This window comes from Trichoplax adhaerens, genomic scaffold (assembly GCF_000150275.1).
Source record: "Trichoplax adhaerens TRIADscaffold_11 genomic scaffold, whole genome shotgun sequence".
NCBI lineage: Eukaryota > Metazoa > Placozoa > Uniplacotomia > Trichoplacea > Trichoplacidae > Trichoplax > Trichoplax adhaerens.
Genome location: NW_002060953.1, coordinates 2,054,972 through 2,075,063, shown reverse-complemented (window position 1 = coordinate 2,075,063; position 20,092 = coordinate 2,054,972). Strand labels below are relative to the sequence as shown.

Below are 20,092 nucleotides of genomic sequence, written 5' to 3'. Positions count from 1 at the left end.
GGACTATCGATTATGATGTCATATTTTACATCTTTTATCAAATTATGATTTATACCGTAAAATTTACAATACTGCGATTTCTTTGGATTATTCTGACACTATGTAATCGAATCCTGATAAGATAGAAGGTGCAAATGGATTCGTAAAATCATAATTATTTTTTAATTGGTGTAACTTTGGGTTCTATAAGTCCAGAAATTCTATACGTAATTTTCATCTATCTAAAAGCTTCTTTAATCACATTCAGATGAAGCCTGTTATAATTTCATACATTTGTTTGCAATTAATTTTTTCCTCGGCTAAGACGAATTTTTACAATTATTACCTGATACCTTGAATGATTCCACATGCTCAACAGGAAATATCAATGAAAATGAGCTGCTTGTTAAGTTGAAAAGCCTATGTCTAGACCTTGGCATAGCTAGTGATCAATTACCAAATACTTTATATCACCTAAATACTTTCATGGAAAACTATTTTAAAGGTAGCAATAATTTTACTTTAGAAATTTTATCTTCTATTAATTAGATATAGTGGATATTAATAGCTAATAAAGCACTTTCTTCCTAATAATTGAATATGTATGATTAGATGAAATGGAAAGGTCTAATGCCTTGTTCGTCTTTGACGATCTCTGGGATGAATCTTATTATCAATATCTGACATTTGCTAATCAATCAGTCACAACTTCCAGATTTAACATTTCCGAAAATAATCTGACCGTTATAAGAATAGAAGCGCCGGTTGGTAAAAATCTAAACCTGTACAATTAATCAACGATTAATAGTCATTTGTAGAACATAAATATAATCAGCTACTAGTATCTTTTTTAAGCTTGCTTGACAAATGTTGTTTATTAAAACTCAAAAGCGGATAATATTGAGTAATTAAGTAACAAATATGTTTGTAGCTATTAAAAAGGATATTTACTGTAGCTCCTTCTTCAAAGACTGGATTATTACAACTGCTAGATTGTCATCAATGTTTTACTATTTAAAAACGTGAATTCTTATTAATTTTCTGGTTTTCTACAACCTAATTTTATTATGAAAGGCAATATTGACTGATCATGAAGCAATAGATTTACTATCTAAGCATGGTAGCTTTCAAGATTTAGAAATAAAACTGGAAAATTTGCTATTTGCAGTAGTAGACAAAAGTGAAAAAAATCCTTTCATACTAGACTTAATGGGAGCATTGCTACGGCAAAATTCCGAAATTTGTGATAATCTTATATCGGAAACGCATGGCATTGACAATATATATAATAACACTTATGGAGCAAAGGAAATCATCAATTTATCTATCCAGCAATTAGATGATAACCAAAGGCAGCGATTCCGATGTCTGGGTGTATTTCGACCAGTGCAAATTACAATTTCTTCAGTTGCCGCTATATGGAAATGCAGTCAGGATGAAGCTATTCATTTACTACAGTATTTTCATCAGCGCAGATTGGTAAAATATTTGAAATTAAAGGCGTAAGTATCAGCAAATTTTTCATTTATTGAACTAGTTAACTATGTCAGTTTCGTTCGAATCGATAACTAACAACAATAGCACTTTAACCTTATTTGAGGCACCATCTCAAATACTACTTTGGTGTTCGTACCAGTTGGATGCTTCTACAGAAATTTGAGCAGTACAAGCTTTACTCTAAATTAATAAAAAAGCTGCTATTTTTATTATATTCTTTCTAGAACAATTTACCTACATGATTTAGTGATTGATTATTTGCAAAAGCCAGAAGATAGTAGTGAGGTCTCTGAGTACTATAGCCGTGAGCTCAACAGGAAACTAATAGGAGGATATAAATGGCAATGTGAAGGGAATTGGCATCTCATTCAAAATGATAATTATTACCACCAGTATCTCGTATATGACGCGATTCATGCCGAAGCTGACGAATTACTGGATACTCTATTTCGAGATTTTAACTGGATAGCAGCTCATGTAAATGAAGTCAAATCACTGCATTATCTAGATTTTAGTTTGCAAGAATACATTCACTATTTAGTAAGAAAACGCCAGGTAAGATTAGGATAGCTAGATGCAGTAAATTAACGCCAGTTTTCACTAACCAAAATCAGTAAATCAAAATTTAGTTTAAAACAAAATTTGCAAATATACAGGAACTCTACTGGAATATTAATCTTACAAACAGGACGTTACTTTAAATTGACTTCTGATATTTTTGTAGAGCACAACAAATATTCAAGAATTACTTTATTTATTCCGTCGTTATGATGGTATCCTTGATTGGGCATCGTTAGATGTAGTACAGTTTTTATTGAATTGCTCTCGAAAAGGAAGTTGGATAGCTAATAGAGCAACTGAATTGGCTCGTACTAATATAAAAATCAATAAGGGAGCGTATTACTCTATTATAGCGTAAGTTTATATATTCTGATCGTAAAGAAATTTTGATGCTATTGCTCATTATTATGATTAAATGCGGTTAAAATATTTGGACATTTTCTTAGCTATACTAGCGAAAATATTGAAGAGAGTTCCTTTAAAACGTCAAAGCATTTCGGGTTATACGAATCCGATGTATTACCTAGATGCTGTAAATCCCGTAAAAATAATTTTAGAATCGTTGGAATCAGTCAACAGTTCGAGAATTGCAACATTATCGTAAGATTACATGAAATTTTATTCTTTAAACAGTGAATTTTTCGTCAATTTTATACTACAACTTTATTATATTATGAAATACTGATGGCTGATTAACGTCTGCAATACCTTATATAGCGATTGTTTAAATGTAATCTTTATATATTTTAACATTACTAAGATGGTGTCTCCTCCTTATTATTATATACCGATACGTATAGGTGAAAGCGTATATTAATGACAGCAAAGATCAACAGTTTAAGGAAGTGTTCAGGCTCGATCTTGGAAATCGACTAATTTCTGAAGTTAGAATATCGCCTGATGGACAACTTGTTGCATACGGAATATATCGCAGTCACGATATCTTGGTAAATTAAGTAGTCACTTTAGTACCAGTTTTATTTTACATGATTTACACTTCGTTTAAATAATATGGTCTTGCAGCAAAACTGTAAGATAATTTTAAGAGAGTTTACATTCAATTCACATAAATACTTTTACAAATACAACCTAGACGTAAATGTTGTGATCCAATTTCTTTTATAAAAAGTGAAAAGGTTGTCTTTGCTATACTGAACTTATATGCTATTTTTTACTTTACGTATTTTATAATTAGGAATGGAAAGTTTTGAATATTGATTCACAGTGTCCAGTTAAATTTGCTATCAATTCTTCACAAATTTCAAGAACAGTAGATTCCATAATATGTCATACGTTGGAATTTTGTCCAGAATTGGATTCTAATCCATTACTGGTAGCTTGCAAGGATAAGGAAATTGTGGTAAGTCGTTCGTCCAAGTATTGTTGACATTACTAGATATACCTATGCTTAGTTTTTGTAATTTGTAATTTCGGCATGCGAAGTGAAATTTGCATCGCATGACCAGGAAATGTGAGAATAGAATCTACCTCAATTTCTAGTGTTGCACTGAGCTTTCCAGTAGCCTAAAGTTCACCCAATTTTCCCTGATTAAGTTTAGAACAATTAAAATTAATTTTCATTAAATGAAACGGTACGCGATATCGCGAATAGAACTTTTTTCTATGTTCAGAGTTTCATCAATTTCCCTATTTCTCATGAAGTAATAGCTGTGAAATTTTAATGATATTGGCATTAAAGCAATGGAAGTAAAAAGATTTTACTTTGACAGTATCATTAATTAAAAAATGTTGGTGGTAGTAACAAAACACTCCTTTGGTAAATTCTAACTGATAATTTTATTACGTCAAGATTTGGAGAATCAATGGTAATAATGTCGCAAATACGAACCAATCTATACGCTGTCAGCAAGTGATTAGGAGATGCGAATTCGCAACTAATTCCTCAGAGCTTTTAGTTTGGTCTTGTAGCTACGAATATAGCAAGTTTATGCGTTTCATAAAATTGGATCAAATAGAAAAATGTCAAATCAAAGTGGGGTTATTTTGGGTCTAATTACTTTATTCTTAAAATTTATATTGATTACTTGATCCCTGATGTGGAGCAATTCATTTTCAGATTTGGAACTTGAATCATGTAGAATCTCAGAAAGAGCTCAAAGTCTATCCGTATATGAGTGTAAAGGCAGACTGCAGCCGAGACGAATCGAATCAACAACTTAGTTGTGATTATTGTTTAACTTGCATAAAATATATCAATCAAAATCCTTCCATTTTCGTCTTAGCTTATGAAGTATTTAATCTTCATGATTCTGTAATAAATAATCATGGTAAACTAATACTTCGGTTTGTTAATGAAACTAACAAAGAATTACTTCATCAACGATTTTCGGAAAGACTGCAAGATATTGCAATATCGGACGATCACGAAAGGATTGCCATTGGAATGTCATCAGAGGGTCAGGATCCATCAACATTGGCAGGAAAAGTTGTGGTTGGTAGTAGTAGCTATAATATTAGCTATTTTCTTAAACTTAGACAATTTATTTCAATTTTAGATATATAAAGTTGATTCTAGAAGAATCGTACCTTATTTAATGGCCGAAACTGTAGAATATTTTATGGGTCTGGTGTTTACATCTCCAAGTCACTTATTATATTTTACCTCATCTGAATCGTATCGCCAAAGTGCAATTGGAATCGGTCTGAGTTAGTAGTCGTTAAATTTTTTATGCTGCGAGATATTAACTTTTGTGATGGTACCATTGATTTTATTTTGATTCTCTGGCGTGCTTGATATCTTAGGTAATGATATGCAGTGGCAGAATGTTACTAACGGACCGCAATCAGAAAGTTCGTATACAGAAGATAACCTTAAAGTTATTGATTGTAGTTGCACTTTCTGTTCTGAAAAACCAGTAGCATCACTATTCTTTCACAATGAAGAGAAATCCTACTTTTTATTAAAAGTGAGTTATGGTAAATTTAGTCGAACCTTGTGATGGACTAGATTTAAGAGACTCATTATTCATTACTGCACGCCAAAATTGTTATTGAAAGTAACGATATGTCATCCACCTTGTGGTTAGATTTGGGAAGGAATGAACCTTCAGCAGTCTTTGGAATATATGATGGATCAGAAAATTGCATCCCAGCTATGTTTTATTTTTGGTGAATATGAACAGACTATTCTAGTAGGATATTCGAGTAGAATCTTATTCTATGAACCGTTTGGCCGTCTATATTATATCGAAATCCAGGTATTTTCAATTTGGGTCTATTTGGATAAAGTTAGAAGCACTTGATTTTTACTTAGTCCGAAAAAATTGTTAGCATCTTGAGAAATCATGATCGGTTATAATTCCTATCTAATTATCCTGTTTATCATTAACAATCTTATTTGATCTACCTTCTCGCTTGGCTAATCATAAGTATTTGGATAGAGAATTCATTTACTTTAAGTCAACCAAGGTATACCTAAAATCTTTAAACTGTGATTTGGATAAAATTGAAGTCCTTTTTTCGAGATACCGAGAAGAGGAAAATACTGTAATCCTTGTTTTACGCGTTTTGGTAAGTTGCAATGTAGAAATATTAATCGAAAAGATATCTAGTGTTCTGTTCATTTAAAGTATTGAATTGAAGTTACACAGTTTTAGCAAACTGTAGGATAACGATACGCTAAATCTTTAGCCATTTTACAATGTAGGTTAAATGCTATATTAAAAATATACCTAGTTGTTCTATTTTGCTACTGTTATGTGTACGGTAACTGGTAGGAATCAAGCGACGTGTTATGTAGCCTGATCGTTCGATATAGAGCTTTCGATACATTTTTGTGTAGGAAATGAGTGCAAAGATGCCAATTTACTTCATGATAGTATATCTTTAAAAGTAGCTAAATGTAAAACAAATTTGATGGAATTCGATCAACGCTATTGAGTTATATCCTTTACCGATATTTTCAAGACAGTAATTAAATGAGGGAATTGCACTGATTCTTAATTAAATCAACAATAACTCATCAACTCTTGCAATTTTTCTCTGTGATAGTATAAAGTTGAACAGTTAATCATTATTCGAGTGGGCGATTTTGGAAATGAGCAAGAGATTTTCTATGGTGAAAATACATTAAGCGGCAAAATTGACATTATATACTGTGACGGGGATAATTTAATTACTAGACAATATATGGAGGAAGGTGTTAGACAATATAAAATTCAAGTGAGTTAATTAAACTAATATAAATTAAAAATCTCGATGAGATATCTGTTATTTGCTTTATCTGTATAGAATTTAAAGAATTTTTCGTGTATTCGATAATTAAAATGTTCAATATCGAAATCTTTCAAAGCGACCCTAGTCATAAAATATCTTTACACTTTACGTATTATTAGTGGTTTACATTGGGCCAAGACTGCACTTCGATCAAATCACCTTATAGCCATACCTTGGATAGTAGTATGGAAAGAATAGTTTGCAAAATGACAGTTCCCATTCATCCAAGCAGTGAATTAACGTTTATTGCAAAGTCATTGGATTGCAGTCGCTGGGATGATGCTATTGAAACTTGGGGTGAAGCAAATGCTCACATATTAGTAAGAATTACTACTTGATTCAAAGTAGTGGCTTAAGGAAGTTATAAGTTCAGCATAAAGTCAGAATATAACCATCACGTGATATTTTTATCTTAAGGCGATGTATGCTTCCATAGATGCCAAGGAATTATTTTTAATTGTGCGAGGAAAGCAAACTGTAGTAAGTGGCAAGGTTTCATACTAAGGATATAAGAGTAATAAGTTTGGTAAATACCCAATAAATTGTTCTAAAGTTGAATATTTATTGGTTATTAAATTTTCATAAATTCTAGTTACTTGATCATCGTCTAAGAGTTCTGATGAAAGGTTACGAGAAGAATATGCAAAGACTTCCTTTCAGGCCATATTTACAAGATATAGACAGTTTGTGGTCAAGTGATTATTTCATTGCATTAGATCGATGGAAAAGCATCATTTACTTCTACGATCGCTTTGCAATGAAATTATTAAATGTGATCCATATTCCGTACTATCAACCTTGGAAAGTCTGCTTCAATCCACAGCAGTGTCTATTAATTTGCTGCCAACAAAGTCAATATAACAATTGCCTTATTCAGTCAATTAACTTGATGGCAAGTAGCCAAGATGAGTATTATGGTTTGTGAGTTTGAATGAACAAAAATATTGACGGCTTTTATATAATATCCTTCAGTGCTTGCTTAATGAATTTTGTAGCGTTAGTGAAATTAATTAAGTTAAATAGCTATTGACGTTAATATAGGAAATCCTATATTGGTAGAGATGTCTTATCTATCTTGATGATTATGATAGTGTTATCGACTAAAAGTATATCTGAACAATGTAATCAGTTGTTAACTATGCTGCATTTGGAAAGACAGACGATAATGTAAGGCACTATAGTGTTAGTAGAAGCTCCTATTGTATTAATTAGGAAGCTACAAACTTGTAAGACGGCTGATGATTTTTGCCGTTTGTATATAAAGCGAAATCTTGCTGGTAATAGTTAGTTCTTATTCTCTGTTAGCATTAGACTCCCAATAAATTGTAATAAAAGCTGTTACTATCTAGTGACCTTTTCTTTCCATTTCAATTTTACTACCATATTTACTAGCTGGTTGCATCCATTTTAATTAATCAAATAATGCTATTGCTACTATAGTTCATCTTATCATTCCGAAGATTAGCACTCAGAATGTTTTGGTACCTTGCTAGGTGATATTATTACCTCAAAAAGTGCTTATTTTACCCTTGAAGTCAATTCTAATTCAGACCTTAAGATTCGTTTCATAAATTGTTTACGCCTGATGAGGATCGCTTAGCGCAATAGAAAGTTACAATCTATTACCTCTGTGAAATGGATAAGTCTTTATTTCGTTTGTGACACGTAAACTAAGCAGTTCATTGGATACAGTATAACCGTAACTTGAAGAATGTGTACCTAGCAAACTGAGTGCAGTAATTCACGTGTGTCCATACTGTGTTCTGATCCACAGTAAAACCGCTAAATTAATTATTACAGTATGAGCATGCAGTATTAGCAGTATTGAAAGAGTATTCAGCGTAGTAAAACGCCAAATGTGAGCATTCAAAACGAATTGCAAATCATAACCATGTAGTATTAAATATAAAAAGAGAGTGATACACTGTATTACGCCAAATATGACGGTGCGAATGTCAAAATGTTAATTAAAGGCGCACTATTATGTACTTTCTGTACCGTTAAGCCGCCAATTTATTATAATTATGCACGATTAACGGGATGAAAAAAAGTTGCATGCGGTAAAACGCCAAATGTATGCGTTAGAAACAGCGTATTAATTATATCCATACGGTATTAACAATAAAAAGAGATTGATATACCGTCAGCTAATTCGTGATATAAAACTATTCGATATTTTGAATGTTATTTCGTATAATGCAAACAGCATGACTTACTTTTCCACTTGTTATAATGTCGAGGAAGTCGATGTTATCATTGAAAATGACTTGACAGTCTATTAAAGTATTAAGCTAAATTGCCTCTTGCCGTACAGTATTTTATAAAATAAATGAAGTAAGCTTCTACCGTACAGTATACAGTATAGCTATTGCAATGTATTACAAATCACTCTTGGAGTATTCCGTTATATATTTCACCCGATGCTGTTTACTCATGTACATTGTACAGTATGCTATTGTGTCAGGTATATATTGCAGTTTACTCTTAACTATTTACTGTAAGGTTATTAATTTCTACTACACCAAATTACTTATTTAATACTATCTGGCTGCTGATTTCTACTACGCTCAAAAGCTAAATCCGCGCTGGATTAGTTGCAGCATTTTTCCAGATTTGAACATTTATCTACGCGAAAAACGATCAAGGTATCGTTCGCTACTGACTGTAAAGTAGATTAATTCGTGATTATGCTAACTAGATAACAATCCAAATGATAGCTAGATGATTTGCATGCTACTTCGATTTCTGTAAACAGAGGTTGATATTGATTAGGCATCCATAAGATTCATCGTCATCTATATTGTCTCAGTTAGATCGCAATTTCTAATAATATTCAATGTTATTTTGGATCATTACTTAGTCCTGAATAAAGAGTAACCCAGGACTACCGGATACTGGTCAGATATTGATTATTTGTGCAGAAGTAGTCCAATGAGTACATTAGTCGGACTACCTCCAGAATTTCCCGTATCCGCGGATGAATTCGTTCTCATACAATACGTCCAATATACTGTACGTTAACAGAGGCATTTTCTTTTGAGAATTTAAATCATTTTCGGAACTCTCGTAACTGTAAATATAAAAACAACCGACGTAGTTTTACAGATACGCCGTAAAATGAAATTTCTATATGTAGTATTTTCTGTAGCATAATCTATTAATTTAGCTTAATGTTGACTTTAAGGTATTAGTCAGTCAGACGATATTCAGACTTACGTAAGTTAAGAAGTCAATCTTATCATTACGTTGGTCTCAAACTACCAATGATAGAGGGTTAGATAAGTCAATAGAAATTAAGTCAGTTGCAATTTAAAGATAGATACTAGTATCTTATATAAAACTGAACATCTTGCCTACTGTACTATCCGTATAAGAATACAGTAGTTATTGCGAAGCAGCATGAAAGCATTGAGAAATAACGTGAAAAGTACAAATACTGCAAACATTGTTGCGAGCGAAATCAGAAGCAAAGCTTAGCAGCAGTTGTAGCTTTAGGAAAATAATGAAAGTACAGTAACTAGATGGAGCCTAAATTTGTACCGACTACCTGCTCATAGTTGAGAATAAGCTAACATCATAATACAATCTTAAGATTCTCGTAAAACGATCCTCTAGATTGCTTGAATAAAAATAGCCAAATCCGAGTGTTGTAGTTATATCTTATTTAAATCGATTAGTGCGAAGTATATACTCTCGCTTTCATCCAGTTCATACTTTATGCATCAACTATTGAAACTAAAGAAAGTACATAACAGTCTTATTACGATTGATTTTAGCGACGATAAACCAATTCTTAAGAAATGAAATCATGTCTACGGAACAAGATTTCAGGGAACAATTGATGACAGGTGATCCATTAATATATTATAGCAATAATGTCTTTGTACTACAGTTACGATCTAGAAAGCTAAAAAATTTTAAAGTTCTAGTTGCTACTGCATTCTATCAAGATATATAAGGTTCGCTTAATTGAATTACTGATAGTGGTAAAAATTTTTTCAAAATGTTGGTTGCGTTAATTATGTATGCGATTAATGCATCATTTGTTAACAGTAATAAATTTTTGAGTCTGAGGAAGAAAATAATTGAAGCGGTACTGTTAATTATCTAGTGGCTTTCTATCTAAATTATTAATGGTTATTGTAATGTTTTATCGTAAAGATCCAAAAAGTATATTCTATGTTATAGCAAATAATATAGACAAAGATTGGCCAAGATTAGCTGCAAATTGGATCCTCAAGTGGTAGCTAAAACCAAAAAGGGACAGTTCAGCAGTAAAACGATCAAAGATGATCTGATCATTCTGCATGAAAGTAATCAATCAGAATTTGACATGAATGAAACTATTAAAAGTCTTCGCATCATTAACCGACATGATATTCTGGATACCATGGGTAAAAATCTTACTAAATTTTCATCTTATAATATTTAAATTGCTGTCTATAACAAAGTTAAATGGAACAGTTACAACCAACAACTTCGCTAAATTTATCTTTTTATTTCTTCTTATTATTAATAACACGGAAGTAACATAAATTCAGATATTACTAGTGAGCTACTGCTCTATTCAAGTTTTCTCACTTTATGATGGTGTTTGACTAAAATATATTTACCCCTTAATATTAGATGGTTAAGTTGGGCTCTGACGATATCTTAAATAAACCAAAGTCAACCTTTGTTTACAACCGGGAAAGTGATTAAATATTTTGCTGTATCAAAATTCTAACTATTAAGGATGATAATTTAAAAAAGATGTGGTATCGAAAAAATGAAATAGTTTTGAAGCGATCGTAAATACTTGGAGAGAAGAATACGCTAACATAATCGTATGGAACACTAACTGATTTCAATTTGCGACTTTATAAGACTATATTTGCTGTCTAGAGATTTGTTGCAAATATTGAATGATTAACATTTCTTCAGGCTATGTATGCCCCAGAAGGGGTAAGGGATTATTTTTAATTGAAAAAAAAGAAAATTCTGGTAAAAGAATAAATTATTGAGCAAATAATTTCAGTTATAAATTACGGTAATTGTAGCTGAATATTGTGTTTTAATCATAGCTCTTAATTGTTAGTTGCTAAACAAAGACTTGCAACCCTAAATGAAAGGAAGCGATCTAAATTATCTAAGGCTTAGCACCAGATTAGGCTTATGGTATGCTCCTGATTTATGGCCAAATAAACATTTTATAGCACTTGATCTGTAACATTATGATCTTATATAGAAGATACTTAGTATAGTAATATCCTAATATACGAATACTTATCATATACCATTTAAGTACTGTATTGCATTACATTCATAATGTACGACATCATGACGACATATAGACGGCATGCTATACATATAATGACATTATCTCAATCTCATCTAAAACCTATAAATACCCTTGTAAGCTAACTCGTTAGTCAGTTCCTACGTTCCTGCTATCTCAAATACCTTATCTATAACAACCATATCATTGTTAGCCTATAACTTGTATCTCAATAAAATCTTTTATACCTTCTATCATCGTCTACCTTAAAATACTTTATGCTAGTTAAAGAGGATATTATTACAGATCGACAAAATGGCGTTACTTACGTTTACGACAATATCACCATGAAATTGCTACATGCAATTCAGATTCCTTGTCATGGGCGCATGCCAACTCTATTTTGATCAGAACAAATCACAATTTTTCCTTGTTCGGTAGATCATGATGATAATTATCTTATTAAAGCCATCTCTACTGAATAGCATCCGTCTCATTAAGATAATTGATGTTATGCACATATTAGTTAACCTATACCTGTTAATAATATTGGTACAGTACTTCTTGAATTTGTTATTGCTCTGCTGAAGTGTAGCGTCATTCTTCTTTCTAAAATCACGCTCCGACCCGTAATTAATACTGCAGTTATGCAAAAACTTCTCTATTGCTATGGAACATCAAGTAAATGAAATCTAGCGTACCTAATATACGTGATAGTTTCAAATAGCATTTGTTCTGAAAGCAGTATTTGTAGTATATGTTTCTAAATACGGTATAAAATATTCTTAGTAAGAATTTTTCTCTTCTTCACTATAGCTCAACCTCATAAATGTATAATCTATAATAATTAACAATTTACATTTTAATATCGTTGTATGTTCTTTTAAGATATCGTAGAATTGCCTTAACACAGAAGTAAAATGTTCTTATTAGCCATTCGTGTTTACAAGTACTGTCTTCCAGTTGTGCTTCTTACATAATAAAAGCATAAACTTGCATCATTGGTTGGTTTTGCTAGTTATGCGGCAAGATTGCTCGCTTTACTTACTTTACATAGTCACTACTATTTGATTAGTCACGTCGTTATGCACACCATCACCTAATATAGTTTTCTTCCCTTACTACTTGCAATAAAAACTACTATTTTAATAAAATAATTATCAAGAAGTTTCTGCAAATATGATAACACAAATCTTCCAAAACATCGCAATATGCGATAAGATAGTTGATGCCATCATATAAGAGGCCTCATGATATGAAAATATTTAGTTTTCTGTAAAAAATTTAAATTTTGTAATGAAGTTTCAATGGTCTTCACAACTCATAAAAAATTCAATAGGACTGTAGGATCATAAGATTATACCGTTATTCTAGTTTATATCTAAATATATTGTTACTCAGATATTAATTAAATTCTTTCGTAATTAAATCATAAATATTGATTTTGCTAACTGAAGCTAAAACAGTGTGGCAAGGTTGCAGAGTTACAATACCATTAGTATTTTAAAGTATAAATTTTATAATTTTGGACATTAAATTGTACTTTAGTAAAAATAGTTCTTAAAATAGGACATTTATGCTTTTAGGAGATTTTTATGCATTTGCTAATATACCGATACTTTATTGATAATAAATTTAATAAAACTAGTATTAGAGTATTTCGATAATGTAATCATGATTACATGTTTGATGTTATAGTCAGCGACGGTTGTCTTAGACAAGAATCTTAGAAAAAGTGGTATACAGGAAGAAAATCTGTTTACATATTTACAAGAGTGATAAACTCTAAATTAGGAGATAAAGATAGCAATAATAACTTCTTAATACATAGAAGTTTTCTATATAGTCAGAGTTTCTCTTAAATAAAGATAATTGTTGTTAACGACTTTAGTTCAAAACTTGACTTTGTGTTTTTCTTGTTCCAAATACTGAGTTGTGACATGCAACAGTTGCAAGTTTGAGCAGTAGTTTATCAGTAATGTAGCATAACGTGTAATTGAACTCTTAAACTTATCTAAATCAAGCCAAAGGTATAAAACCATAAGTTTGTATAAAGAGAAAAGAACGAATTTAATTTATTGATTACAGTTTTTAATATCCTTTATTAAAAATATCAATTTCGAATAGAACTAGCTACAGGTATTTAGAGCTGCAACAACAGCTTCTGAATAAGTAGATAACTATTTTTGCATTCATTAATCGAAAATGTGTATTATACTAATAGAAAAGATAGTGTACTTCTATTTGCACGATATAGTGTCAATGTTATTTTAATTATTATAATTTTACCAAAGTCTTTATTTAATATAGGACTAAAACTGTGCTTAATAATATTGAGCAAAATTTTAAAACTACTTGATTGCCATAAAATTGTTTGAATCAACTTTCTGTAGTTTGTAATTATTGATTTATTTGGCGATATGACTTTATCCATTATAATGAATTCTTATTATAATTGAACACTTCTATGACTATACCTACTACAAGCAATCTAGGTAATTGCCGACCAACAATTTTCTATAATTGTGTGTAATTAAAAATCGAGTAATATTAAAGCAATATTTAGAGTTTATTTAAAATTTTAAATAATTTGTAACGTTGAGCTGCAAACATATAATAGCTTGATAAAAGCATAATGCTTATTATCGTTACCCATGATGTTCCTTTGAGCGATTTTAGTACTAATAAAAATTTGTATGATATTAAATTAAATTAACATCAACGTGTAGTACGGACTTCTGTTGATGATGTAAACATAAAGTGAATAACTATCAAGAAATTTACAGAGAACCAGATATAGCTAAGCAACTAGGCAATTGAGCTACTTTAACCTAAATTGGATGTATACGTCGCTATTTTAGCTATGCTTACTTTCCAACTAACATGTATTACTGTGACGAATCTTACCTAATTATCTCTTAAAGCATGCGCAGTCTAACAAGCCATCATTTTGCCTACAGTATGCTATCGAAAGAAAACTTATGATGGCGGTAACCATGGTAACATAAGCAAAAATATGAAGATAGGCCTCGTTACTCTATGTCTTTAGCAGCTCGATCTCCAACAAACATACAGCTAAATCTGCTGTTCTTAATGATATTGAATCCACTTGATTTATCCAAAGGCTTATCAATTATTTGGCAGGCGCAGGCTCAACTCTACTGGTTGCCTGTTTGGAAGAAATAAGTGTTATTATCAATTTCTTACATCGAAAGTCATCAATTTCAACATTTCTTTTCGATTGGAAATAAACAACATTAGCATTTGCTTACTACGTATGTTACATGAAATCGAGAATCTTTACTGTTGGCTTATTTAGATTGTTTTACACTGATTATTACATCGCAGAATCTGGTGTATAGCACAATTAAAACTTTAATTTCATAATTTCACTTCGGTCTTAACATAATAGATTTCGCTGCTATCAACAAAGATTACAAAACTGTTTGATATACAAAAGGCAATTGAGGCCTTAACTCGAAATTTTATTTCGTTATGCTATTTTTCGTAATTTATTATGAGCTTTGACCATTTACGGTAAAAGTATAAATTATTTGGCGATATGAAATACTTGAGAAATACTAAGAGTTTCATTTAAGACAATGATATTATGATGTTGAGAGTCTAAGTTTAGTTAGTTATGGCTAAAAGTAAACTACTGCGTCGTCCTTTAGCACCTGCTAAAAGTTTACCGCCTACGTTAGGTGCTACAAAAGAAATAACATCAACTGAATCTCAGGTAAAATCACCCAATATAACAACTATATCGAGCGATTCTTTATCAATTGCGGATAGTAAGTTAAGCGACAAACAGCATCAAGTACATGTTCTAGCAGAAGATAAAGCAGAAGATCAAGCAGCTTATCTAGATGAAAACCAAGCAGATATTGGAGCTCCTACGCCACATACTTCCTTCGTTGAAGAAACTAGCATAGTTGGAAATAAGCTTCTTCAAAGTTTAACATTAGAGGATATCGAATTTGTGAAAGAAGCTGGTCCCGATCCTTTACCAAGACGTCGTTATACAAAACCAACAAAACCTACTGCGAAATTTAACTATCAAGACCAATATGGCGTATTTATTAAATCCAACCCAATATTCACTCTTGATGATTTCAAACTTAATCCCAAACAGGTGGAGGGTAACGATTTAACGATTGTTGCTCGTAGCTTAATGTTATCAAAAAAGAATTATGATGAAATGGTAGCCATTTTTGCCCGAAATTCAAATAAAACTCTGAAGCCTGCTCAAGTTTCCGTTGATGACAGTAAGCTTCAGAAGGTTTTGTTGACAGTTTGTCACATTAGTCTGCAGTTGTCAATAATTTTACGCATGTCTACCATTACATTGATTTACCAGCATAGATTATGTCGAAGCTTATAAAGTACGTATGCTCCGCTAAAGTTTATTTCATAGAGGCTTTTTGAGACTGATAGGATTACAATTATTTTTGTGGCAATTCTTATCGACATTAAAAAAAAATTTCTTTGGACTTTGTAGTTCCTTTGATTATCATACAATTAATAAATATGGCCGCAGTCATTGTAGGGTATTTATTGTCAATTTCTCAGCCACTTTGTTATTTTCATTAGTCGACTTACCAGCTGTTAAGCTTCCACGTCGGCCATATAAGCAATTGCTAATAGGTTGGTAATAAGCATAAAGCTATAATAAATAGCGTAAAGAAATTTAGCTAATTCAAGTTTACAAATAATATTAAATTTTTAATGTAGAATCTAAGAAAGAACAGTTAGATGAATATGTTAGAGGGCATGCTGCCACACCTGGAGCAAGTAGCATAAGTTATACAAGAAGTTCATCATCTTGGTTTGTTAATAGTTTTTATTCAAAAAAAATTATTTACAAATGGTCAACTTAGACCTGTACATTCGATATACTGACGCTTAAAAAATTAATCAGGAAAGTGGACGCTCATACTGAATCAGAATACATGTCCAAACTAAATGAATCCAAAAACGAGCAAAGCCAAGATCTAGACGCGAATTTTCCTCTCTTAGGTTCAATCTAATTAATTAATTGAATAGTAATAATAATACCATCAGTTATACTACGCTACCTTTTTAATAATATTTATTCTAAAATTCTTGTAATAGCGATGGAAGGTAATTTAGATGTCAATCCATCAGAAGCTGCGGTATTTAATTGCATGATCCAAGCAAAAGGATTCTCTCTAAGTTTAAAGGTAAATGCTTGTGTAAACATATCTTTTCATAATTTATGAACCATTCAAATCTTAAATGAACTTAACATCTGTACAGGCCTATTTTATAAGCTCCTTACCTAATTTATCACCTGTTTTCCAAACATTACGTTGGTTAAATTTGTCATTTAATAATTTTACGGTAAGAATATGTTTTGAAGATGATTACTTTTAAGCTTGAGCCATATCTTCTTAGATTATCATATTAATGATCAAATTCCAGGAATTTCCTTCGGAGTTATACGAATTAAAATATCTTGAAGTACTTTATTTAAGAAATAACCCAATTCCGGAAATTCCTACAGGTAAAGGTTATTGCAAACAATATAGATTGCTTTCTTCTACCCGATAAAATTTGTTGATATGATCTTAACAATGATGTGATTGAAATAGTATAAAACTAATTATTAATCGTAACTACAGACATTGACAGGCTATCCAACCTTAAAACGTTAGGCGCATCTCACTGCTTATTGAATAGTTTACCGGAAAGGTAAAGACCGTCATGTTTTCGTTTTGAGATTATAGATTCTTCCTACATTAAGATTGAATTTTGTAGCGGTAATTGCTGCCTTTTTATCAAAAAATTTAACCCTTTCTCATAAGCATGACAACGAATTGTTTAGCATTTACAATATTAAGGAACTTGATCATTTGGATTTTTCATACAATCGAATATCTGAAATTCACCCAAACATTGGAAAGCTCCAGTAATTAAATTTTGCGATATTTTATAATTAATATTAGTCTATATCAAAAATTTATTCAAGTCATTTATTATGGATTTCTAGTCATAAAATTTGGATAATACTATCATATTCTCACAATAAATAGAAATCTTCGGATTTTAAACTTGGAAGGAAATGAAATTGTTGCTTTACCATGCGATGTCATGAATTTAGATCTCAAACATTTGTATATTGCCAATAACTACATCCATCCACTATTCTGGGCTAATTATACTAAAAATGATCCGCAGGTATCTGTATTTTGTAAAAAAATTTAACAAAATATTCAAATACTATTTTAATCAGGTTTTGACTGAAATTAATACTGTAAATTCATTTTGATATCTTACTAGCCTAGAGTCTACATACAATGAGCAAAAATTAATTTACTATGTATGATCTAATCTCGCAATTAAATAATGAATTTGGACTTTGCAGCCTTTAAAGGATATAACAGCAATCGTCTTTCGCCAAAGTGGACTCCATCTAAGATACCAATCTCTGCCAGAAAATATTGAAGAAATACTAAGCAAGTATGTCTATTTTAATTAGTATTGTAACACTAATTCTCCGATAAAATCTAATATGACAGCTTTAATTTAGGGATGTTACCCTGGTAATCTAGCTACAATTTTCCTGTAAACAGATGACATATAGTTGTATATAATTTAATTTTCATTCTGTGGTACACATTATTCCAAGTTGTCATTTTCTAGTATTTAAAAATCAATGCGCATACTTAAACAGACATTAGTAAACAACATCATTAATGAAATATATTTATTCCCTCTTTGAATTTATCTAGTTAGACATCATGTATTAAAATATAATAATTTTATGATTTTCTCACGTTATTTAGGGAACGTCAGTGCCTTTGCTGTGGAGGACCAATTTATGGCGAGGGGTTAAAAGTTATTCGCCCTGCAGGACGAATGTTTGGTGTGCATACCTTACCTTTAATATTTCGATCTTGCTCACCATATTGTCGTATCTATTATAATCAAGTAGCAGAATCACTTATATATAAAGCGATGGAAGAATCTTAATTTCGACACCAAATAAATTGAATAGTTTTTAAGATATTTTATATTTTTCACTTTGAATTATATATACCTTCAACTGAAAAATTTCCTTTTTTACGATCGAATTGATCTATTAGCTAGTTACCGAACACAAGTTTCGAATAAAATATTTTCACAAAAGCATAATACGGCTTCAGTGTATCTGTTGCTTAACAATGAATATTCTTTCCAATAAGCATTTTCGTATTTTTGCATTTTGATACGATATTTAATTATCTATTCAATTCTAACCCTAACTTGTAATATTTGGTCAGATACTTAGGGATTAGCAATTTATGATATCCAGAAATTGAAAGGTAAAATTTAAGTAGCGCTTTAAATTGATTCTTGATAGCTATTATATCATTAAACTTTGTTTCTGTAGTATAAGTATCAATTATTAGCAAATAAACTGATCCGTGAACAATAATTCGAAAGAAAAAAACAGAAACTGCAAAGCTAGACATTCTTTAATAGTTTGTGGTAATTGGAAAAAATACTTGATGCTTAACGAATTCGTAGAAATTAATCCTAGCGTGTCAGTAAAATTCAAGCTAGGACAGAACACTTTTTTTGCAAATTTGACGATATGAATAGTAGATACTCTCACTGTTATTTTTAACATTTCTGTAGCCTTAGTATGCTGAGAATGTCCTGCTAGATCATATCGATTTCGATATTTCTGAGAATGCTAAAGCGCACTTGTGCTGTAACGTTGCTCTAGCACCTTATCATTTTATTCTATCAAGCATATCAACATTAATTTTCTGAGAACATATTATTAGTCTACATTTATGCATACATTTCAAAAATAGAAGACTCAACCGTTACGAAAAGATTACATTTCATTTAATGCTCAAAAATCGCATTCTGGTTCACCCACTAAATATCAACAGAATTTCCTTTCGCTATCAACAAAGAACGAGCATATCCGACTACGAGTATACCGTTAAAACATTTTAGAGTCGCTAAAGATACTTTTATTTTTATATTGAATCGATGTTGCAAGATTAGAACAAGCCTCAATTGGCAAACATTAGCATCATTTGCTATATCAGAAGTTTATGCATTGATGAGATAAAGCGAAATTATATTTTAGCTGTATTATATTTTAACATTTATAACTCAAATAAAGTCGTCAGTCGAAGGTAATTTATTTAATTTCATTCAACAATAATAAATTAAGAGATTGTTATAAGAATCGAAACCTCTCAAGTTATCAGTTGCATAAACGTACGCCCTATGTAACGATTTCTTGATCATAAATTGGATCAATCTTTTCCTATCATGACGTAGAAACTGCTACAACTAAAATTTGAAATCGATAGCACACGATATTTAACAATAATAAGATCACTACAAGTTGTCTACGATTAATTCTAGCAACTATCGAAAATGGTAACTCTTAATACAGATTAAAATCTAATAGTTGATTTTATCTTTAACTCGAAGTCTACTTGATTAGCACAACTTTTTAAAGCAGTTAAAGAAAATTTATGGATAGGATGATAATTGACTTTGAAATATTAATTAATTATTGCGAAGACAAAT

General features: G+C 31.1%; 2 protein-coding genes across 2 annotated transcripts in view; both read left to right on the top strand.

Annotated features, from left to right (window-relative positions):
• TRIADDRAFT_59608 (uncharacterized protein) overlaps positions 1–7,198 on the top strand; it is a gene marked incomplete at both ends in the record, with an annotated part of 9,761 nt that extends 2,563 nt beyond the window's left edge. The window contains 16 exons of the mRNA XM_002115639.1: positions 592–743; positions 1,054–1,481; positions 1,701–2,031; positions 2,201–2,391; positions 2,484–2,637; positions 2,838–2,984; positions 3,233–3,397; positions 4,115–4,489; positions 4,554–4,704; positions 4,801–4,964; positions 5,085–5,255; positions 5,458–5,568; positions 6,049–6,219; positions 6,393–6,593; positions 6,691–6,753; positions 6,866–7,198. Coding sequence (XP_002115675.1) covers positions 592–743; positions 1,054–1,481; positions 1,701–2,031; positions 2,201–2,391; positions 2,484–2,637; positions 2,838–2,984; positions 3,233–3,397; positions 4,115–4,489; positions 4,554–4,704; positions 4,801–4,964; positions 5,085–5,255; positions 5,458–5,568; positions 6,049–6,219; positions 6,393–6,593; positions 6,691–6,753; positions 6,866–7,198 — 3,308 coding nt within the window. The remainder of the gene's footprint in view (positions 1–591; positions 744–1,053; positions 1,482–1,700; positions 2,032–2,200; positions 2,392–2,483; positions 2,638–2,837; positions 2,985–3,232; positions 3,398–4,114; positions 4,490–4,553; positions 4,705–4,800; positions 4,965–5,084; positions 5,256–5,457; positions 5,569–6,048; positions 6,220–6,392; positions 6,594–6,690; positions 6,754–6,865) is intronic.
• Positions 7,199–15,170: 7,972 nt separating this feature from the next.
• TRIADDRAFT_59607 (uncharacterized protein) lies at positions 15,171–18,526 on the top strand (the record flags this gene model as incomplete). Its single annotated transcript, XM_002115638.1, has 11 exons — positions 15,171–15,798; positions 16,124–16,177; positions 16,265–16,358; positions 16,452–16,549; positions 16,646–16,734; positions 16,811–16,894; positions 16,976–17,057; positions 17,176–17,245; positions 17,587–17,731; positions 17,919–18,013; positions 18,340–18,526. 11 exons carry the CDS (start codon positions 15,171–15,173, stop codon positions 18,524–18,526), a joined length of 1,626 nt encoding a protein of 541 aa, XP_002115674.1.
• Positions 18,527–20,092: the final 1,566 nt, after the last annotated feature.